The sequence below is a fragment of the Clarias gariepinus genome, chromosome 16, assembly GCF_024256425.1.
Source record: "Clarias gariepinus isolate MV-2021 ecotype Netherlands chromosome 16, CGAR_prim_01v2, whole genome shotgun sequence".
NCBI lineage: Eukaryota > Metazoa > Chordata > Actinopteri > Siluriformes > Clariidae > Clarias > Clarias gariepinus.
The window spans coordinates 16,843,828-16,867,924 of NC_071115.1; the positions used below are offsets into that span (position 1 = coordinate 16,843,828).

The window sequence follows — 24,097 nt, forward strand, 5'->3', positions numbered from 1 at the left end:
ATTAGTGCGTGTGTGAAAGTCGTCCTAAAAGCCTCGCCCCCAATAAACGCCCCCAATAAACACCCCCATAAGTACTTACGGCCACCACACGAAACCGCATAGGTGAGATAGGGGTATCAGAAGTTAACAGAATATGGGCCAAACTTTGCTGAGTGATAATGGTAGAATAACTTTAAAGGTCTTGACTAAAACAACATACATGAGGAATCACAAGGGAGTTTTTATTTTCTGCAATGGACAGTACTCGAAGTAGTTACTTTTATCAGAAAGTAACGCTGTAATGCAACTGATTATTTTTTAAAGACAATAATTTTGTCATGTAATTAGTTATTTTAAAAAGTAACATCCCCCAACACTGCTGGTAGTGTACATTTTATCTATTGTGTGTGTGGACCAGACGCGTCGTTTACCAACATATTGTCTTGCTCGGTAAACAGATAAGAGCAGCTCTCCCTCCTGCTGTGATTACTGGCCTGTGAGCTCATCGACATGATCACAGCACAATGACAAACCCGCGCATGCCTAGTAATGTAGAGACAGTGAGACATAGTGACAGAATCTGAGGCGTGTTTTTTTTTTTTTTTTTTTTTTGGACATAAAAATGAAGCGCCATCAGTGTTGGTAGTATTATAATTCTCATCGCCTTTGATGAGAATCAATCACAGTTGCAAGTCTTTGTGGCTGTATTTGCTTGTTGACTTTTTTGAATGTCTAATTTATTGTTTTTTTTATTTATTTACTGATTTGTGCAGCAAAATCGCCAGGATAAAAATTCCTCTTGGGCATTAAATTTTTTTGTGATTTATAAAAAGCAATTATTGACTTAATTAATAATAAGTTTCTGGTTTTCTTCTTATAGATTCATAAGCAGGTGTCTTGATAACAGCACTCTGTGTGTAATCCCTGTATCCACCTGTGTGTGTGTGTGTGTGTGTGTGTGTGTGTGTGTGTGTGTGTCCTCGACCGCTTATCTTTCATGCTTTTATTTGTTTGTTTAGTAATTGGAGAATATAATATTCATCAAATTTAATCTAAATAATGAAGTTTACTTCAGTCCTGCCACATATCTGCCCTCCGACTGACCTTAATTAAAATCCACACATACAGTAGGTGAAGCTCTGAAGGTGAAGCCAAATGGAGAACTTTCTGTCGAATTTGTGAATTTTATGATCACAGAGCAGTTTAAAACGCTATGAAGGTCAGAATGAATATTTGCGTGTTTTTTTTTCTTCTTTTTTCCCTGTACCTCTCCTTTTCCTTCTCCTTTCCCTTTTGCTTGTCATTCCTCTTCTGTCTACACATTTTAATCAGCGGCCCCATGCTGATCAGGATGTGATGTAATCGTGTCGAATGTGCTCGTTTTAGGTTTATTTAGAAGCGAATATGGACTCAATTTTAGATTTTTTTTCTTTGATAGTTGGAGATCTTAATGTGTATCATGCAGAAGTTGTCCTAATATCCTGCTAAACATCTGGAGTCTCAGTTTAAATATAAACAACATTTAGGAGGACAGACCAGACTGAGATGATCAAGGAATGTGAAACCCTCTAAACATGTCCTGATCCTCTGAGTCTTGTTTTGATTTTTTGTTAATTCATCTTCTTCTTTTAGAAAGGAGTAGACCTTATATTTATATTTATTTCCTGCTGTATCACATGATGTTCTTTATTTTTTTTTATTTTCCTTTTTTTTCCACCCAACATGATTTGATAAAAATATAATTCCTAAAAACCCTAAAAGAGAAAGTTAATTGTCTTTAGAGTTATTGTTCTCCAGATGTTCCACAAAGTTGAGGTAGACAACATTTTTTCTCTCTTCATGTCAGTACAGATCACAAATGGTTAAAGTTTTGTAATCTTCTTTTTCTGGTGTCATTAGTAACGCATGTCGAACCAAAAAATCTACATGTTGTCCGTGATGACCAACATCCTGTCTGAAATCTGATTTGTTGCGATGCATAGCTCACAGGAGAGAAAATGATTCCAAAGAACCTCGTCATGTTCGTCTGACAGATTGAGACACGCAAATGAGGTGGAGCTAAAAGAAAAGTAATGACATCCTGAAAAACCTTGACTGGAGTTTTGATGTCTGAAATTTCTAAAACATGTGTACTTTTCTATGTGTGGGATTATTATGTATCTTACGTATTAAAGAATCTTTCACGGTTTTGGTGAAACCGTGTGTGTGTGTGTGTGTGTGTGTGTGTGTGTGTGTGTGTGTGTGTATGGACCATGTCCAAAAATAGTCTTTAAACCAACATCCTGTTTATAAAAGGAGGCCTAGTCACACACACACAGTCCATAAGTGTGAACTGTCTGAAGTCCCTGTGCTCTGCTGTGTTTTTACAGGTCTTAGTACGGGTGCAGTAGCGGTTCGCTAATGTTTCCTCAGGCAGGGGACATGAAAGTATCATTTATTATTGCCGTCTTCATTTTTGGTTTCATGGTACCCATATCAGTATGGTGTTGTAATGGCAGCACTACACCAGATTTGTTTCCTTGGCTTTGCATAAGTCACAGTGGAAGAAGTTAAAGTGCCACTATTATGCTTTTTCAAATATTTTCTTTTTATGCAGTGTGTCATGTAGCTGTATGTGAACATAAACTATCTGCACTATCTGTGCCGCTGAGTTTTTGTCTATTTTAAAAAAAAGAATCGGCTCACATTCCCCTAAACGAGTTGTTAGCAAATCTATTTTTACTCTGTTACGGATCAACGTCACTCCGTAACATAGAAGGCGCATGCGCCCTCGCCCTCGCACCTATGGCAAGCCCCGAGGGGAAAAAATGTGTGTGGGGGGGATCATTGTGGATCGTTTCTTTTCGAAGATTTTTTGAACCGGATTATCTTTGACTGGACATATTCCCTGGACTTCTCACCGTCCGTCATTGGCCTCTCAGACTTCATTAACCCTGGTATGACCGAACTATACTCCTTTAACACACATACAATAAACACGGACTTCGGACATTCTTCACTCATTTGCACACATACACATACCGTTTATTATATATAGTTTGTAAATATTGTTTATATCTTTGGTTGTGGTGCACCTTTTTCATTTACTTTATTTAGTTTTGTATAATACACGTTTGCTTTATCTACTTGTTTGTCCTTTTTGCTTTTTTTTTGGTGTGTACACACATACAATAAACACAGACTTGGGACATTCTCCACTCACTCGCACACATACAGTTTATTATAAGTAGTTTGTACATATTGTTTATATCTCTGTTTGGTTGTTGTGCACCTTTTTCGTTTACTTTATTTAGTTTTGTATAATACACGTTTGCTTTATCTACAGGTTTTATGTTTGTCCTTTTTGCTCACCGGCCTTTTAACGGAACACCGACACAAAGATAAAAAACCTCTCAGTTTTCGTAGCCACAGTTAATATAAAATTAGCTGGTTGTTACACGGTAAAACCGACGCCATCTTTTCTATGTATTGACGGGTCTCCAGGGCCGTCATTCTGTTATGGTCATGGGCATTTCTTTTTCCGACACGCGCTGTAGCGGTTGACCAGTCAAAAATCACTGTGCCATCTGACCAATCACAGCAATGAGGGCTCACGGAAAGGAGGGGTTTAGACAGACTGAATCTTCGAACTGCTTCACACGAGTTGTATACGAATCATTTAGAAATGGAGTAAAATTAAATCTATTTTTGGATAAAACTAAAGTGTTTTTTGACCTTGCATACATGTAAACCTGTTTTAAGAGACTCATTAAGCAATATTAGCAACCTTTAAAATGGCACTTTAATTATTCAGCTGAATTTCTTCTTCAGAGACATCAGAAGTCACGGAGGCTGTAATTGCTTGTGGTTTTTACGTGTCTAGTTTTGTTTTAAATTTAGTTTAATTAAGTTTTAAAATCAAATCACTCTTGTGCTTTACCATCAGATATGATACTGTAATACATTGGTGACTTATTTAGGAAATATACAAGAAGAGTAGCCTGCTTTTTTTTTTTTTTCCTTCCAGTAATAACAGCATCCAAACCAATCAACATTTTGAAATGACTGACAGCTTGTTAAAGTTTGGTAAAGTAAGTTAAAACTCACTAACGTACAAAACTGTTGATATTCCCATTGGACAAACAGAGCCCTGACTTTCTCTTAAAGTAAATGGAGACTGTTTGGTGTAAAATACCGCCACTTTTTGTATTTTTGACTTGACTGACCTTAGAAAAGTATCATCTGAAATTGTTAGGAAAAATCTTGTCGACATGATAAACAGTTTAGTGGTAATTATGAACAAAGTTTTTTAAAGTTTTTGACAGAGCTGTGGTGCCGGCGGATCTGTTTACCATAAAACCCCAGCTAATACATTTTCACAAGGTTGGTAGTTTTTTGTTTGTTTGTTTTTTTTTTTCCTTCCCTTAACCTCATTCATGGCAGCATCGTATGTACACGTTCGAGGCAACAATTATCTCATCATCGAGGCACAGCCGAAGGCTGTTCCTTTGCTAATGAGGCAATAAGATACCAAGTATGCTATCTCTAACCTCTGCTTGGTTTTGAAATAGACTTCCTGGCCAGAATTACTTTGGCCATGTTTGCTTTTAAGCTACACACTTGTTTTAACTAACCCCAGAGGCCTTCCACACTTTAACTGTGTCTGTATAGAAAACTCTCCAAGTGCTGATGAACAAAGCCACAGAGAGCCTGGTACCATCACACGCAGCTTTGTGAATGGAGTAGCCGTGATAGTAAGCTTTGTGTAGTGTCCTTTACTGTTTACTGTAGTGTAAAGCTGTGCTGGAGCAACTTTCTGTTGAGTCACATGCCGAACTGTTAATAGTGCCTTGTGAGAGATACAAAGCGACCTCTCTTTTATAAAAAAATTAGAGATACTTTAATATAGTAAATATTATTTAGTAATATTCAGGATTTCTTTCCTAAGATCGTGCTTTACATTTTTTTAGCCGTTAATATTGAGATCTTAATTGGGGCAATTTGAAATGGTGTAGCTGTTGAAAAGATGTCATCAGAGTTAGTTAATGATTTATCCTCATGATACCCTGATGTGACTTTTTTTTTTTTTTTTATTATTGTTGCTCTGGGTATCAGCAGGAGTCCCAACCATCTGTGGACAAGATTATCCTTGACTTCTGGTACAGAAATAGAAACTGGCTCTGCAGTTGCGGCTTAGCGAAATCAAGCGGAGAGGAAAGCTGGTTTCGTCGCAGTCCTGAATGTCGAGAGTATTTTGATCCGTAAATGTATAAAGATTCATAATCTTGCAGACACGCCACTAAAATATCACATGACTAATATTCGGTTGCACAAACGGTGCAGTAGAATGCTGATATCACATAGTTTCTTGTTCACATCGCAGTACCTCATGCCACAATGTATGATTACATCTGTAGTCTGAGTGAATGCATCAATAAACAACAACTGTTTGAGAAAAGTGCAAACAATGCTGTAAATGTACTCTCCATTTGCCTGCCTTGTAGCAGATCCTGTGGACAGCTGCAGTGTTGCTAGCACACGGTCCTTTCTCTCTCTCTAACTGGCTGACAGCCATCACATCATTACACATATGGTGGCTCAACAGTTGAGGTTTTGGGTTACTGAACAGGAGGTCAGAGGTTCAAGGCCCTGAACTGAAAAAATGCCTCTGTGGCACGCTTGAGCGAGACCCCTAAACCTTTCTCCTCCGGGACATGGCTGTTTCTGAAAAGAATTTCACTGTTATATAATGTATACATGATGTATACAGCCGATTATAAAAATGACTTTTCCAACCTTAGATGAGAATTTTTTTAATTGTTCCCGTTGTATAGCATGACTGCTACGTTACAGTGTACTTCCTTGCTTGCCGGCCAGCTTGGCTATTAACAGGAATGTTCGTAAAGGCAACATGATCCTCATCCTGATTAAATGCCTCATCCATGTGTGATTTTATTTCCCAAAAGAAATCAGCCAACTGCTACTGAACATCTCATCAGTACTTGGTTTGCGAAAGCCTGTTTTAGACAAACATGAATAAATGATACTTTCATGTTCATGGCCCCCTACCTGAGGAGACCTTAGCGGACCGCTACTAAGACCTGTAGCATGAAAAAGACTAAGAATACAGTACTTATTGTAATGATCCTTAAGATTAGTAAAAAAGAAATCCAGAAGTAAATCCAGAAATAAAATGAATACAAGCTTAAATTAAAGGAGACTTGTTGCAGATGGATGTATTATAGAAATAAAATAATATACTAGGGCTGCTTGATTATGGAAAAAAATCCTAATCACGATTATTTTTGTCATGATTAAAAATCACGTTTATTTTACATGATTACTTACTGACTTTGGAAATATGTTGCATTTATTGAACAGAACAGTAATTTTCTTTAAAACAGATTAAGACAGATAAAACAGATAAAGGCAAACAAGATCAACAATGTAGTGCACTTCCACAATCTTTTGAAAACAAGTAATAAATAAAATAAATATTAAATAAAATAATTATTAAATTATAAATTATTATTGATAGTGTCGAGATGGCAAAGCATAACGCTTGTCCAGAGTATTTATCATTTTCCTGAATCCTTCGTTCTCAACCGTGCTAATAGGGCTAAAAAGTCTTTGGCTAAAAAGTATGTAACGGCATCTGTAATTTTTTTGTGCCTTTCTGAGCTGGATGGATCTGGAGTTGCACTGAAGAGCGTGTCTTTAATGGATGTATGTGTTGCCGAGGATTTTGTGGGGGTTGTTCGTCGTTCTTTCTGTTTCTTAATTAGTTGGTCATATGTCGGTCTTTAAATGTCGGTGTTTAAATTTTGCGCAACTTCTTCGCTGACAGTATAGAGTGAAAGAGTCCGGGCTCCTGGAAGTGTGAAAGTGCGGATGCGCGCGCACGCGTCAGAACGCAGGTCAAAAAAATTTTTTTTAAAGTGAATAATCGTTTTTTTCCGATTACACCATTTTTGTGATCGTTGAAACCCGAAATTGAAATCGAAATTCAATTATTTGCACAGCCCTTAATATACATAAAATATATATTATAAATATAATATGAATATAAAATATTTAAATAATAAATATCTAATATAATAATTAATATAAACATTGATGTAATTAGTATAATACTGTAAATATATTAATATTTTAAACTCGCCATAGATTAATGTATTTTAGAAATAGAAATTAAACTAGCTTTGCTTGATAAATATTCACTGGTGATGTGCGCCTGATCTTTGCTGCTAATAATAATAATAGTATTTATAGTCAGATATACAAACAGGAAACTGATGTTATAGGTTCTCTTTTTATGGTGCTTAGTAAACTGTGTGTGCAGCCAGGCGTATTTATTTAGCTTCAGGTAACCATAAGATCGCAAAAAGCCTCAAATTATGTGGTGTGATAACTTTGGAGGTCTGTATAGTGCTTTATTGCAAATGAGTGTACAGTTTTTGTTTTTGAAATTAATTTTCCTCTTGCTTGGAGGCTTTTCCTGAAATCAGATTACGAACACTATGTCCCTAGAGGCTTGTCGTCGAGATTCTCCCTCGCCCCCCCACACAACAGGTATTTTGGGTTGATGGTAATTCCTGCAGTTGAATCGATTTGTACAAGCATGAAAATATGTGTTCAATGTAAACACTTCAGGAATTTGTTGCTGATAAGAGGCTCGGCTGTAAATGCAAGAATTTACATTGTGACTAAGTTCAAGAAGTGATGCACATCAACCCCCTGATGTACTTTACTGAGATCACTGACATGAATAAAGACAGGAAGGCTTCCCGTCTTATCCCCAGTATCCAGGCACGGTGTACTGGTCAAGGTGAAACCAAATTGGCAGAGTGCATGTTAAGTCTTTTCCCATCAGAAACAGTAGTGTCATTTGTAAGTGAAGAGCTTCAGGAGGCTTTTTTCCCCTACAGGTTCTTTATTTTTTTTATTAACTAAAAACATTTGCTGGTTACAAAACAGGATGACTTGGAAACCTTTTATTTTCATTATCCCTTTTTCAAATGTTTTTTGCATCTTATGCGATTGTCAGTAACCTTGTACATTATAAAGCAAAGTGGACATCAGCGTTTTAGGAGGCGGTCTATTGTATTATCTGAACCATTTGAAATGAATAGAAAAATAACAACAATAATAATTCCAGCACTAACACAAATAAAAAATTATGACAGGAAACCAATATCTTTTCATTTGTAGTTAAAGTGAGAAGATAATCTTTTCATCCAGTATACAGTACTTTTTTACAATACATTTTGCATGTCTCTGACCAGTATTTTTTTAAATTACAGGGTGTTCCTAAAATATACGCCTGTGATTGGCCTCATGGCTTTCACACACAGTCTCCAGCACTGAGAGTCGTCCCCTGTGAAGTTTACTACCAGCTTAATTGAAAAATCTAATCAAGTACTTCCAACCAAATTCACACTCTCAAGTTCATGTTTTGTGTTATTTTTTAATTTTTTATTTGGTCGTTTGTTTGGAAAAACCATAATAATTAAACTATGGTAAAATCCCAAAGTTGCCTTACTTTATTCATTTATTTTAACATACTATATGAAGGGTTTTTATCATAAAGCCCCTTTACAATCTTTATATTATAATGTTTAAAAATTGACTCTGATTGACTTATTTCAGCACTGGGTCATCTAGATCCAAGTGGGTAATTTTTTTATATATATATATATATATATATATATATATATATATATATATATATATATATATACACTTAACCAACGTAATGCTGTGATTGTAAATACCTGAAGCAGTCTTGCTTTTCTGAGGTGTGTTTTTCTTTCAGAGTTTGTTGTTCTTTTCCTTTATATTGTGCTTACTGCACACCAAGGTATTGCTTTTGTCTAGGGTGTGTAGTTGTGATTAACCTCTTAAAATCAGGGTCATAGGCACATTGCCTGATTATTCTTAGTTCATATTGTAATGTATATTCCTCCTAGATCGAGTCCCAGATTTTATTTTCATGGATTTTGGATTTTGTTAATTAATTTTTCCAAATCCCATTCAAATGTTACACGTTACTGCCTTAATCAGTGGCTTTTTCATTTGTGATGTTTTAGTCTCTTTCTACCTGACATGGTCATCTTAGTTGCAACAATTTATCAACATCATAATTTTTCATCCTTTAACAATATAAATGTAACACTGGGTTATTTTTCTTGCAATATGATTGAGTAAATTGCTTTATTTCTTTCAGATAACTGTTTTGCAGAGATTAAACAAAGAAAAATCTTGTTTGTCGGATTTTATTTTGGCCACTAGGGAATAATTAAATATTAATTTCTGCTAATCGAGTGATTTCCTTGAGTGTCGTTACACCCAAGTGCTTCAATGTACACCGGTCCCACTTCAGGTGAAATTTATCTTGCAGTTGTTTAAAGTCCAATTTTGTCACTTTAGTGTTGTTTCTCATTTATATTGGTGCTTTTACTGCTATCAGTTTGTCTGATATTAAGAGTCGCTCTATATTAAGGGCGAAAAGCAAGTGGTGACATTCCGCAGCCTTGTCTTACACCTCGTTAAAGTTCAACAGTGTACGACAAGTACCTGTTTATTTTTATTCGGGCAGTTGGATTATACTCGAGTGTACTGGAACGCGAATCTCTTTCCAGTACATTATGTAAAAACCCCAGCACATGGAATCTAAAACCTTCCCCGCTGCATCCAGACTGAGCTCTATAAGGCTTGTAAATTATGTCCATGGATACGTTTTATTTTTCAGATGTCTTTAAAGGGCTATGGCCACTTTTACTACTTGTGCTGAACTACCGCAAGATAATTCATTGTGTGTCATGTGGTCAAGATTTGTGTATTGATTAGGTTATAACTTTCCCTTATATTGATATTGTGGCCAAACACGAAGTAACTCTTAAGCTGTCCCACTTTGATTATAATTGCGTGTTGCAATTTGTATTCATTTTTGTTCAGCAGGGAATTTTATTTTAAAAAATGAACTGATTGCTAAGTAAGAGATATTGAGTTATTGTGGTGTTTGTATATAATCTGAATTGGTCAGTTGTTTGTTTCAATAATCAACAGATAATATGATTATTAAAATATTAATTGTTAACATTTCCTAGGCTTGACAGCAGGAGGTAACTCTTGAGCCTGTAATTCACTGGTGTGTGTGCGTGCGTGTAAACAAACATGCAAATATTTTCTCTAGAAATATATGATGTCACATAATGGTTTGCACTAGTAAATTCATGCTATAATGGCATTGGAAAGGAAAAACAAATGTTGGTAGCAGCGTGTCTTCTTAATAAACAAAGTCTCTGAGGGTTGTGACGAGTGTTGCAGCCTGTTCTGGTTTGTGGAGCGCTGTAGGTGTTAACCATTGGTGAAATGTTGTCATAGTAGGGTATTTTCTGTGCTGCGTGTGGTTAAACTGCAGTCTCGCCCTTCCATGTCGTCTTTGTTTACTCCACGTTGAGCTGCTTGGAGACACAAAGGTTCAGATCAACACCCCTCACACATACACCGGCTCTCAACGGAGAACGTATGTTGCAACATCTCTTTAATTCATTTCTTATATTGAAGTTGTTCCTCTTGACGGTTAAATATTTCTTCTCCCCTAAATCTACACAATTGCTTTGCTGTTAAAACTGCACTTTTCTACCAACGTCTTTCTACATTATATTAAATAATTGTGTAAAAACTTACCTGTACTGGCTGTGAGCTGCATGGCTTGTTTAAATAATTGCAAAGTAATTCAGACGAAACACAAATTTGAAGCTCAGAATTCCTTATCCAGAAAATGATTTAAACATACTGATGTCTGGTTAAGGAAGGAATAAAAACGATTTAACTGTTTAGAAATTATCCCAGTTGTGGCGAGACTGCAGAAAAGTGCTGTTAACAGTGCTCGCTGTTAACTGGGACGTATACAGTAATCAGTTTTTGAGTCTTATCAGAGGCAGAGGGTGATTAGGATCACCCGAAGGAAATGCCCCTGGAATCGTCGTGTACGCAAAAGCAAAAGAGGATGCGGTGCGCGCGTGAGTATTTATTGCTTCATGCAGTAAATTGCGTAGGAAGTGCATATTGGTTCGTCCCACTTTTTCAGTTCTGCCAAGACCTGTTAATGAATAATCACAGGTTTAATATTGTTTCCTACATCCTACACCATGCAGCTCATCTGCACCCCGTTGACTTCACAGAAGCAAGTCATAACACCCACCTTTAAAGCAGAGGTGTCAAGGTAGAAATTTTGGGTATCTATACTTTACTGGAGAAATTATTTTTCAGCTGACTTTTTACTTCTACTCCTTACATTTTCACGCAATTATCTGTACTTTCTACTCCTTACATTTTAAAAATAGCCTTGTTACTCGTATTTTATTTCAGCTTGTCATTCAAAAAACAAACACAAAAAACATCCGTATAAATCGCGCCATTCGGATGGAGCGAATTTGATTGTGGTTGGATGAGAAGTATAAACATACCATTCCGACACTCTATTGGTTGGTACGCGATCCATCGCACCTGCACATGACGTCACGTCACACACTCCAGCAAGATACAGTATCCCAAATCACTATGGCCGTTAAAAAATACAACAAAAACACACATTTTCTTTTTTTATGAGGTGTTAGTGCAGTATATAGGCCCGTGGCACAGCCTAAGCTTTTATCCTTAACGCTTCCCCCCTCACATTACTTTTACTTTTATACTTTAAGTAGTTTTGAAACCAGTACTTTTACACTTTTACTTGAGTAAAAATCTTAAGTTGATACTTAAACTTCTAAAGAAGTCTTTTTAAACCCTACTATCTATACTTCTACTCACATAATGAATGTGAATACTTTTGACACCACTGTACATACTACACTATGTATACACTATGCATTACTATACTATAATCGGTCTTCAGTTATTTATTTGATTCAGAAATGTGTGATGAGCTTCTAGTTTATAAGTGTTCAAGCGTACACTGGAATACTACACACACGTGTGCCATATAAAGTGTCGATGTTATCAGTGCGTAGTGTGCATGGTAGCCCATGCATTAAAACAGATACCTCCCCCATTCTTCTGTTTTTTTCGAAAATGGTTAAATCTCTCTTACACGGAGCTCTCTTGCTTTCGTTCCTTCCTTGTTTTGTTGTTTCTGGTAAAATGTTGATCTGTGTGCAGTAACCTGTTGAACTAACCTGTAAATACCTTCTGTTTGATTGCAGGTCTTAAATGAAGAATGCGACCAGAATTGGTACAAGGCAGAGCTGAACGGCAAAGATGGCTTCATCCCAAAGAATTACATTGAAATGAAAGCACATCCGTAAGTACAGCAGTTCAAGTCTCCTTCACCTCACCGACGGGGATGTAAAGTTGTGTTCAAAATAATTGCAGTGTGTTGAAAAAAGTGAGTAAAGCTCCATATCCATGTAATAACTTTTAATTAAAATCACGCAAATGCATTGGACACCCTGCATAATCTATTCTAAATCACAACATGAAAAAAAATGCAGTGTGTTCAAAAAAATAGCAGTGACATCATTCATCTTTACAAAGTGATGAATTTACCGTTTAAACAAAAATGCTTGAAGTTGAATCTTTTCTGTGCATCTCTGAACTAATATTTAGTTGTATAATTATGGTTTATGAGAACTGCTTCACATTTGTGACAATTGTACTACACGCCACAATCCATCTGCATTTCTTAGTTTTGCCTCAGAACAGCATTTTTAATGTCAGCCCACAAGTTTTCTATTGTATTAAGGTCTGGGGATTGGGCTGGCCACTCCATAACATTAATCTTGTTGGTCTGGAACCAAGATGCTGCTCGCTTACTGGTGTGTTTGGGGTCGTTGTCTTGTTGAAACATCCATTTCAAGGGCATTTCCTCTTTGTGATGAGGCATCATGACTTCTTTAAGTATTCTGATGTACTCAAATTGATCCATGATCCCTGAAATGTGATAAATAGGCCCAACGCCATGGTACGAGAGGCATCCCTATATCATGATGCTTGTTCCGCCATGCTTCACTGTCTAAATTTAGTGTTTGGGGGTCACCTGACAAACTGTCTGTGGCCTCTAGATCCAAAAAGAACAATCTTGCTTTCATTAGTCCTCAAAATATTGTGCCCTTTCTCTTTAGGCCAGTCAATGTGTTCTTTGGCGAGCTGTCACCTCTTCAGCACATGTCTTTTTTTTTTTTTTTTCAACAATAGGACTTTGCTGGGGCTTCTTGCTGATAGCTTGACTTCACATAGCCGTCTTCCATTAGTAACAGTACTCACGGGTAACTTTATATGTTCTTTGATCATGCTGGAACTGATCATTGGCTGAGTCTTTTCCGTTTTGTTGTTTTTTCGATCCATTCGGATGATTTTCTGTTTTCTTTCACGTCTTTCTGTTAAAAGCATTTGGTATCATTTTAACAGAGCAGGCTATCCTTTTCTGCACTTCTTTGAACCTGTTTTTCACAGAATAATTTACCTCTCTAATTGAACTCCACACTGCTATTATTTTTAACATGCCCCTTTTCAATTAATGATCCAATTACACAGAATCAGGTGCATGCAAGTCATGACTGTTAAGTCTGTTGGTTTTCTATTACTCTACTATATCTACAAGTAAAATATTTACCCTAAAGAAATATAATTTCTCCCCAAAACAATTCACTTCTGGTTACTGAAGTTGGACTGCTATTATTTTGAACACGACTGTAATATAACTGGAATATTCTAGTTTAGTCTTCTAAAGGGGTTTATTCATGGCGTTAACCGACAGACTTTATTATTTTGGGTGGATAAATTGACAAAGATCACAGCATGGCCGTGTGTAACATTTCCTCACTGATATTGATTATCTTGTTACAACGGATAAGGGGTAGGATACATCAGGCAGCAAGTAAAGTCAGTTTTCAAAGTTAGTGTGTTAAGCGTGAAAAAAATGGGTAAGTGTACTTATTAGCGATTACATAGAAATTATCTAATTAATCACTTGTTCTGTGATATCGTTTTGTTGTGTTTGTTGTTTGCTGTAGAGATATTTAAAAGTATTTCACTTCAAATGACGTTTGTTGCTCCTCTTTCAACTTTTGTTTTCTATGCCATAAAGCTGCTGGGTTTTGGACAAAGTTGAAGCTTGTAAGTTCGCTCCTAAATGCTTTGCGTTGAGGTGATATTTTAGGCTTGAATTGTTAAGAGGCAAAAAGGAATTTTCCTACTATAATTATCAGCTGTTCCCTCTGGCTGTTTTTTTTTTATGTGATTAATTAATTTTAATTAACACAAATATTTTGACAGCACTGGTAAAAGTCTTGCATCAAGTCATAATAAATAGACACAACTGGTATAAAAAAGAAAATTGGATTGTGAGAACCCAGGCTGTTTAGGTACGTTTATGTTTATTAATAATGGGAACAATAGGCCAATTGATATAAAAAGGACAGTGCAACCACATCCAGGCTCATCAGAATGAATTTTTAGTCGGAATGAGAAGAGTGGCATGAACATTTTGATAATACTTTTGTTCGGGGCTAATATTGGTGGCATGATGAGTTTCTCAGAGATGATTATCTCTAAACTCCGCGAGAGAACAATAATCTACCACTTAACTTTCACCTATTGGCTCGTCATTTCAAACACGGTAAATAATTTAACCAATCATAAATCATTCTGAGTTATTGTAACCGATCAAAATGCAGTAGGCGGGATTTATCATCTAATAAAAGATGGAAAGCCTAACCTAACCTTAAAGCTAGGGAAAAATTTGACAAAATGCTTTGAGCACGCAAACTGCCATTGTATCACATCAGGGCCCATGTAAGCAGGTAAGATAAGAATGTGATTGAAGAGAGATTGTCCATGTAAATGTAGACATTGATGCACGTCGGGAGCGGAGGATAACCGGCCTGGTTTGACAGAAGAGCTACTGTGGGAAATCTGGCCAATTGCTGAAAAATTTTATCTACGAAAGATCTTCCATGACAGAACATTTATTCTTGCTGTGGTAACATGGTTGGGTGTGACATCACTCATCACTGCCGCCTCCTGAATTAGGTTTTTTTTTTCTTTCTTTCCTTCTTCTAATGTGCTGGTTCGGGTAAGTCAGAAATTCATGAGAAGTAATAAAGGAATAAAAATAGCAGCAAACCGTATCCGTGTTGCTCGGAGATCTTAATGAGCATGTAGTCCATATTCTAGGATAAACTTGTTAACTTAAATAATTAGACTTGTAGAAGCTTAGTGTGTCCAGATGGCTGTATTTACTCCTGGTAAACATCTGTATTTTTATAACTGTATTATTATAAACAGTGTGATTTACACATTTATGTTTATTCAGAAGTAGGAAGCATAAGTGTTGGCACTGATTGCTATGATGTTATTGCTAGAAGTTTCATACGGTTCATCTTCGCATCCTTTTTTTTTTTTATTAAATTTCTTTGTATCCAGTAGGATTTAAGGAGAGATGTTTGGTAAACGTAACATTGTAGTACCTTTATACATTTCTGTGTAAAACAGACTTTAAATCAAAGATGTCCTGAAGATTTAAATTATGTTTTCTATATATATATATATATATATATATATATATATATATATATATATATATATATATATATATATATATATATAATATTATAAAATAATTTATAATGCATAATAATTGGCAATAAACGTTGTTTAATTTAACGACGCTTCCTTTTAAAATGTAAAAAAGAAAAAAGTTAAATAAAAACATCATTATACATATAGTTTAGTCACAAGCACCAGACAGTAAAAAAAAATTATTTAATCACACCCACAGTTATGTTACAGCATACATTTTATCATAAAACTATAGGTGTGTATTTGCTTCTTGCATAGTCTGTATACACACAGTCTTTCATCAGCATTTACAGTTGAAACCAGATATTTATATACACTTCAGGAAAAAGAGTTTTAATGGCATAACCATTAGGGAATCACCCAGGACCGACAGATACAATATTATCACGATACCTAGCTGCCGATTCAGTTTATATTGCAATACTTTGTCACAGTTTTTATATATATATATATATATATATATATATATAATATAATATAATATAATATAATATAATATAATATATAAATATAATATAATATTATATTATATATATATATATATATATATATATATATATATATATATATAATAGTTTTCTCATTTAAAAACAAAGGGTAGCATTTTAACAATACAAAATAACTTAAATACAAGAGTTTTCAACTCCCTCGTAATACTTTGTAGAAAAGAAAGGCTGATCACAGGCTTTTAATGCATACAACGACGTTTGATAATGTAACACAAGAAAAACATTGCACCAGTCAGAAACTCAGAAATGGTTATATTCAAGGCTGATCAAGCTATAAACCAGCCAATTAATAATAATTACTAATAATCGTTTTCTAATATGTATTGTGTTTTTAAAAAGAATAGGTTATAGTTTGTTAATAAAGAATTACATTTTAGCTCATTTGATTAGTACCCCAGTTTATTGCTCTGTTGTTCTCCATAGTGTAATATTATAGACTCGTTGTTCTACATCTTTTAGTTCAGCTAATGTCTAGTTCTTAACATGAAAATGGCTTCTAAGGTCATATGTTGGACCCTTTGTCAACCTGATTAAGCCCAGCAGAGCATTATGTTTGACTTTCCTGCTCTATATACATTTTAAGCAAGAGCTAAAGGTTCAGAAAGGTCTAGTCAACAATAGCAGATTTTAAAAAAACGTCTCTTATCGCACATGATATTTGTCTGTGGATAAATATGAAAAAGTTGTATTGCGCTTGTCGTGTGTGAATACAGCTTTTTAAAAATGTGGCTGTGATTTCCACCCGCCTGGCTACCTTTGGCTCTTAACATGTTTGAATTTTTATTCATGTCACCGGCAGCCAGTTTTCTCCAGGAAGATGGGCATGTGTAGAGGAAATGGAGAGGCCGCAACAGGACAGCTGTTTTTTTTATTTATTTTTTTATGTAACATCTGTATTGAACCTGCACGCTCTCAGAGGTGTCAGCGTGTTCCTTATCGTCTCTGTAATGCAAATATGTACAGTGAATGCAGACATCTGCCCTGCGTGACCACTTCCTCATTGCATTGTGCAGTAAATGTTCCAGGAGAAAAAAAAAACATGATAGGATGATAGGTTTTTCCACCTAGAAAAGTCACGCTCTGCATACAAGTGTTGGTTTTGATTTTTAAAAATGTATATTAAAAAAAATTTTTAAGTCTGAACTGGTTACTAACACTGTTTGGAAACACTCAAGTGGAAACTGTATGTTATGGTGTAACTCCATCATGCTCAGATGAACAGATTGCAAGTCATTTTTGAGTAATCGGTTTTCTTTGTATTTGTGTGTGTGTGTGTGTGTGTGTGTGTGTGTGTGTGTGTGTGTGTGCAGGTGGTTCTTTGGGAGGATTCCTCGGGCGAGAGCAGAGGAGCTGCTGAACAAACAGAGGCACGATGGAGCTTTCCTTATTAGAGAGAGCGAGAGTGCGCCTGGAGACTTCTCCCTGTCTGTCAAGTGAGTGGCCATACTGGAGCTCATACAGTAACTCTGAATAATTTACACCATGCATTGCGTTCTTACTTTTTCATTTATTCCCTTATTTGTCTGCTCTACCTTGACTGTAAGATTGAAATCATACTGTAAGTGGAGAGCTTACAGAGGGTCTCGTATACCTCATTTCCACTACACTGGTGCTGGTGCCGGCCCACATTTACACTAGACAGGAGCTCAGGGGGAGCTGCATGATAATACGTCACAGGCCACGCCCACTAAACAGAAATGAACATGGCTGAAGTCAGTTTACTGGTTATTCTCCAAACTATGAAAATGTATTTCAGTATCCAAAGGCAGCTTATTCGACGTGTTATAACCGCTGAAAGAGATCGACGTAGACAACTTGCTCATTCACTATTTGGTCGGTTGTTCGTGTGAAGCCTTCGACTATTAGTTCTTCTCTTATTTCCTCATAAACTTTTTTTTTTTTTTTTCTTAAAGCACTTTCCAATTTCTGCTGAATCTCGGCGGATGTCTAAATTGCTAAAAGCGCTTTTGTTCCGTCCGCGCTCCACATTAATGGACTTTGAGTCTCCGCCATTTTCTATAACTCCGCCCACCGCTCGGGGTTTCCGCAACTAGACCAGCAGAGTTTTGGGCCGGTTCGGTGCTTATTTCTGTGGAAAAGCGCGGCACTGGTTCCAAAATTGGGAACCGGCACGGGAACCAGATCAGTGGAAAAGGGGTTTTTAGACAGCGGCTCCCTTTAAGAGCTCTGTTTGTGTGTTTGTCTCTTAGGCCATGTCCACATGTAGCCAGATATTTTTGTTTATTATCTTTGTTTTTTTAAAATAATTCTGTCCACACGACCTACGTTTTAAAAATATCATTGTCAGCATGAAAACGCTCTGTTAAGTGCTGTCAGGAGCCTCCCTAATCAACAGGGGGCCAATCAGAAGCCCAGACAAACTCTCATCACCGGTTGCGCTTTGTAGAAGTCCGACGGATCACGTCGAAAACCACCGTCACAGAAGCGCCAAAAACCGCAGAGAAAAATATCTTTTAAAAATACCCTGCTACGACTGGACACGGCCTTAGTTTTGTTTCTGTATTTAACTGTATGTAGACATGCATACTTTTTTATTTAGAAGTATAAACAAAAATGTGTGACCTGGTTAGCATAAAGAAATGTGTTTAAATGGACCTGACGTTTCACAAGCCACAAATTACCAAAATTATACTTTGTTGCAAAGCCATGGTCGGGCAGATACAGCTTCCAGACGTTTTCGGTAAGAAATAATTGCATTTTTGCAACATTGTGGTTTTATTTTGGCTCATTTTTTCCTGCAACCTGTCTTCATTTTCATAGGGTTACGCGAGACTTAGTGTTGCCCTTAAAATTTTAATGTCCTCCATAAATCAATGGAACTTATGTTGGTCGCGTGACAAGGCCAAGCAAGGCCTTCATGAGTGATTATTATTATGGGGTCATGGTTGGTGTCATGCTCTTATTGAAACATAAGTCTTTTCTCTAGATATCAGTTTCTTGGCCATTTAGATTAGATTCTAATTTAATATGTCAAAGTACATGTCTTGGTCAGTCTCTGAATGTAATGCCCTAACACTGTTTGCAGAGAAGCGTTCCCCATGTACCGCTGCTCTTACACGTTACTGTGTGTGGTGTTCCCTTGATCATATAACAACCCCATTTTTTTCCAAACAAGCCGAGTTATTGGCCGAGAGTTGCATTTTTTTGTGGTGTTCCAAAAGTTTTGGTTTCTCTAAATGCCTGTAGAAAAAGATGATTGAAATGATTAGTAGTGCAGTTCATCGCTCATTGTTCTCTGTGTATTGTTGTCCATGCTGCTTTCAGGTCAGCCTACCCCTTTCTTCCCACCCAGTAATTGCTGCCTTCTTTCTTACCTTCTTTGTCATTAGCCTGAAAGCTAAAAATCTTTTCCATCTACTTATTATCAAACCAGTTGTACTGACTGAGAAGGTTAAGGTTTGTGCTCATGAATAATCTCATGAAGTACACAAGTTGGACAAATTTGAATCGCATCGACGCGCTGGACGTATATATTAACTTACAGAAGCTGAATTGTCTGAACCCTTAAATTCCTCTGAGTATAAATGTAAATTGTACAGACAGACTGTAGGCGTTTAGCTGACCTCTAGTGTTCAGTTCTTCCAAGCTAGGCTTTCAGTCTCATATTTAATCCACCTTGGTTTCATACGCTATTGTCTGCGTGTAATCATGTGTGTGTGTGTGTGTGTGTGCTGTCGGCTCCTGTCTCGTCTAGCGTCACGCCTTCAGATGTTCTGGCCTTTCATGTGAAGTTTCATATGCAAAGCAGCTCTTGATTATCATCGGGGTAATTACCCAATTTATTCCACCGCCACACCTGACTGACTGGAAGCGGGCAGAGATTCTGGGTTTGTTTCTGTGTTACCAGGATAAGGTCGTTCCACAGTCCACCATTTGAATACATTTTATTACTGGATTATATGACCGCTCTACAATTGGAGGGTTGAAGATAAGCTTGACGTGCTGTCTCCTTAAAGGAACATGGTCGTGTTTTTAAACCTGTTCCATTCGCTGCGTCAGTGACATTTGCGTGATTAGTGTCGATATTGATAAAAGAATGGAAAACTCTTTTACTATATTTGTAGTGAAAGACGCAAGGTCCACCTCTTTTAAATTAAAAAACTTTTGATAAACGCAGCAACTTATCTTAAACAGCCAGTAATAAGTGAGTGCGTGCCTCCAATACATACTGTATATGGATAAGGGAGATGACATGAATGACATCTTAGGAGAAATTGCATTTGTATTTTCTTAAATGGTGTGCAAATAGTTTAAGCTCGTCATGTGCACTTGTACTTTATTGATATGCCGGGGACATTTTATTCATTTACCTTTTTTTATTATTATTATTATTGTTATTATTTATTAGTAGTATTTATTAATTTCTGTGTGTATATGTCTGGCAGGATAGTTGTATTTCTAAAAGGATTGTGAAAATTGGACACCATGTTTAATTATATAGTACTTTATTATTTAGTACTCTTATTATGCTTATAGTCTACTGATATGTATGGGGTAAAATTCAAGAAAAATAAATTAGCCTAATAGGCTAAGAAAAATCTATGCAAACCCTTCACTACAAGCAGTCCACATTAATAATGTGTATATCATAGAGTGAAATAGACATCAGAGCAATCTTCACATAAACTATACTTTTCATTATGTTCTTAATGTAGCAAAATGTGACATTTATCCATAATGAAAACCATCCAAATGGTTAAAAAAATGGTTTCAACTGTTATTGTACCGTGTAGTTGCCGTGTAGGCCGTATGAGTTTGACCCATGCATATTTATTAAAGGGCGAGGAAGCTCCGAATTGTAATCACTGTAGCACCTATCTGACCATAAAGCATTTACTTTTGACCTGCTCAGGTTTTAATGCCAGGAGACAACAATTTCTACCAGAACAAACTTTACAGAACTTATTTTGCAAGATGAAACCAGAAAAACTTTTACAATTTCTATCAAAAGTGCATCTGAAGAGCCTTATATAAAATATTGTTCTTCTGGCCATACAATGCTATAATGTGATATTTATTTATCCCATTATATCTATAACTTTAAATTATATAAGTTTTATATAAATTGGTTGAATGTTTATTATATATCTGCCATGAAATAGCCTGTGAAGCTGATATGGCAATAAACCCTAATACAAACAAATAACTGTTTTACTTGGCTTTCTCTCTCTCTCTCTCTCTCTCTCTTTCTCTCTCTCTCTCTCTCTCTCTCTCTCTCGCTGTACCTGCAGGTTTGGCAATGATGTTCAGCATTTTAAAGTGTTGCGTGACGGGGCAGGAAAGTACTTCTTGTGGGTTGTAAAATTTAACTCCCTCAACGAGCTGGTGGATTATCACCGTTCAACCTCCGTCTCTCGAAACCAACAGATCTTTCTACGTGACATCGAGCAGGTGCCTCAGGTCAGTCAAAAACACAGAAAAGTTGACTTGTACAGTATATCTGCTTATGTTTAAGATCTACTCAAGTATTTACCATGTAGTGTATTGACAGCTGATTTTAGAAGAACCTTGTTGACAGTTACATGTGTTTGGTGTGTTCAGCGCATCGTAATCATGACGCCATTTCTTTCGTTGTTTGTGCAGCACCCCACGTACGTGCAGGCCCTGTTCGACTTTGACCCTCAGGAGGACGGAGAGCTGGGTTTCCGCCGAGGCGATTTCATCCAAGTCCTGGACAACTCTGATCCTAACTGGTGGAAGGGTGCGTGCCACGGCCAGACGGGCATGTTCCCGCGCAATTACGTCACGCCCGTCAATCGGAACATGTAAACAATAAACCTGTAGGTCCCTTCTTTCCAAAGCCACACACCCCTCTTTTAATAAATCGCCTAAATGTCCCCCTCTGCCCCTAACACCATGTGTTTTGCAGAGTGAAAAGAGAAAAATGAAAACTGGGGGGAAAAAAGGATCAGGAGAGTGTTTCATTTCTCCAGTGACATAATGGGCAAAGAAAAAATTCAATGTTAATTCCTGAGAAATATTGATTGCATCACTATGAAAGCTTGCAGCCAGGGTCTAATGACCCTAAGCTTAATGCAACATCACACATATTAACACCACAACAATCCTGTATGTAGGTTTCCCTGCTCTGTCTGCCTCCCCATTTTCTCTTCATCGACTCCTTTTCATTATAGTGCATTTTCCTTTCATTAAGTTTCGGCTGCATGTTTTAATCACATTGTAACAGGAAATTTTGAGGCCATTTTGGGTTTAACGAAAGAAAAAAGATTTTATAAAAAAATAAAAATAAAAAAAAACTACCACACATTAGATAGATGCAATTTAAAAAAATATATATAATTGATGCTAATAACAAGTTACAAAGTCTGAAGTAACAGGCACAAGAACTTTGTACATTGGTTTTTGGTGCCGTGAAAATATACATAAAGAGAATCCATTTTTAAGAAGATATATATTATATATTTGTATGTGTTTGTCTGTTTTATCTTTCCACACATTTATTTTTGTTTAGATGTAAATTATGTTCAGTTGTTTTTGGATGGAACGAAGTAGCTCTAGGACATGCTGAACCATTTCGATGAATTACAATCTGAGATTTCTCAGATACGTCGGCATGCTATATTTAACTCGCCACATATTCCCTCTGGATGAAAGTAACGTTCGTCTTGGAGCTGCGCATTCATAAACCTAGCTGTTTATCAGGACTCGTCGGGTGAGATGCAGGTGAGGGACGTTGTCCTCCTGCAGGAGTTTGTTTAATGTGAAATTATCATGAGGCCAGCCACCATTCAAAGCCAAGGTTATTACCGCAGCCACTTTTTCCCTTTCTTTTCCTCGGGCCGTGAATGTAGCTGACTTTAGACCTTCGAAATGAGCGTGAGGGAAGTAAAAGTCACTGTCCTGAACCACACAGAGGCGTGTCTTTTTACAGTGTCAAAACCATGTATGACCATGTATGCATCCACATGAAACAATATGCACTAGATGTGTATACACTTTTTCATCATGAGATTAAAAATCATGCGATTTTGATCTTTCGTTATGATGTATTTCGCCAGTCCCCAAACTGGCACCAATAATACCAGTATGCGAAATCATAGTCTTTGTATGTGAATAGTAGAGATTTCAACTTTACTGATGTAACTGTTATTTTCCCCTTTCTCTCCATTTTTATTGTGTGTTTTGAGCACTTTCTGTGTCAGCCATTTTTGATTCTTTTATGTTTTTTTTTTTTGTTTGTTTGTTTCGTTTTTTACCCCCGAGCCTTTTTGTTGTTTTTGTTTTGTTGTTCTCTCTGGATTAGTGCCTTTTCTCTGGTGTGTCGGTGTCTCCGGCTTCAGCTTTGGCTCCTGTGCCGGGTTCCGTCAGTCCCAAAGTAAGAGCTGGTGTTGTACACACTTCCCCCTTGGACACTTTGCACCAGTGTCCACATGGAACCAATCCTTCCTATTTAAATGTCCTACCTTTTCTTACCTAAAGAGTTTTGACAATTATTATTATTTTATTTTTTTTTGTTATTGTTTTTTGGGGCTCTTTTTTAATTTGCTTTTTTTTTTTCAATTAATAAAAATGAAATTCTAAAAATATTGTGATGTTATGTTATCTGTACTTAGCTTGTCAAGTGTGTTAGTCATGCACAGCAATTTAAGGACACGTGTAAACACAAATGGCTACACAGCTGTTAATATAAGTTGTTTGTTAGGCAAAAATGTTTTTACATTCATAAATTACAGCAAATGGTCAAATTGACACATTTCAAAACTGGTGCTAAATACATTCAACACTGTCAATTATTTTTGTATTGGATCAAAACTGTTACACGCAGAGATTGTCCTGAGCGGATTCAGATGAAATCAAAGAGAAAACAAAGCAGAGTGTTTGTTTAGTTTCAAAGTCGTCTTGAGTCTGAAATAAAAAAAGAAAATATCACATTTCTTAAAAGGAGAAATACCTGTGCATTCATACTTGAGCCACCCTGTGTTCAGGGTAGATTAAAAACACTTCCTTCTAAATTGACTGAAGAGGCTTAACTGAGGCTTGTGGCTCAGTCGCTCTTGTCTTAG

General features: G+C 36.6%; 1 protein-coding gene across 1 annotated transcript in view; it reads left to right on the plus strand.

The window, feature by feature from the left end:
* grb2b (growth factor receptor-bound protein 2b) overlaps positions 1 to 23,621 on the plus strand; it is a 37,226-nt gene extending 13,605 nt beyond the window's left edge. The window contains exons 3-6 of the mRNA XM_053514022.1: positions 12,168 to 12,265; positions 17,363 to 17,485; positions 21,305 to 21,473; positions 21,657 to 23,621. Of these exons, the coding sequence (XP_053369997.1) occupies positions 12,168 to 12,265; positions 17,363 to 17,485; positions 21,305 to 21,473; positions 21,657 to 21,842 (576 nt within the window). The 3' untranslated portion in view covers positions 21,843 to 23,621. The remainder of the gene's footprint in view (positions 1 to 12,167; positions 12,266 to 17,362; positions 17,486 to 21,304; positions 21,474 to 21,656) is intronic.
* Positions 23,622 to 24,097: the final 476 nt, after the last annotated feature.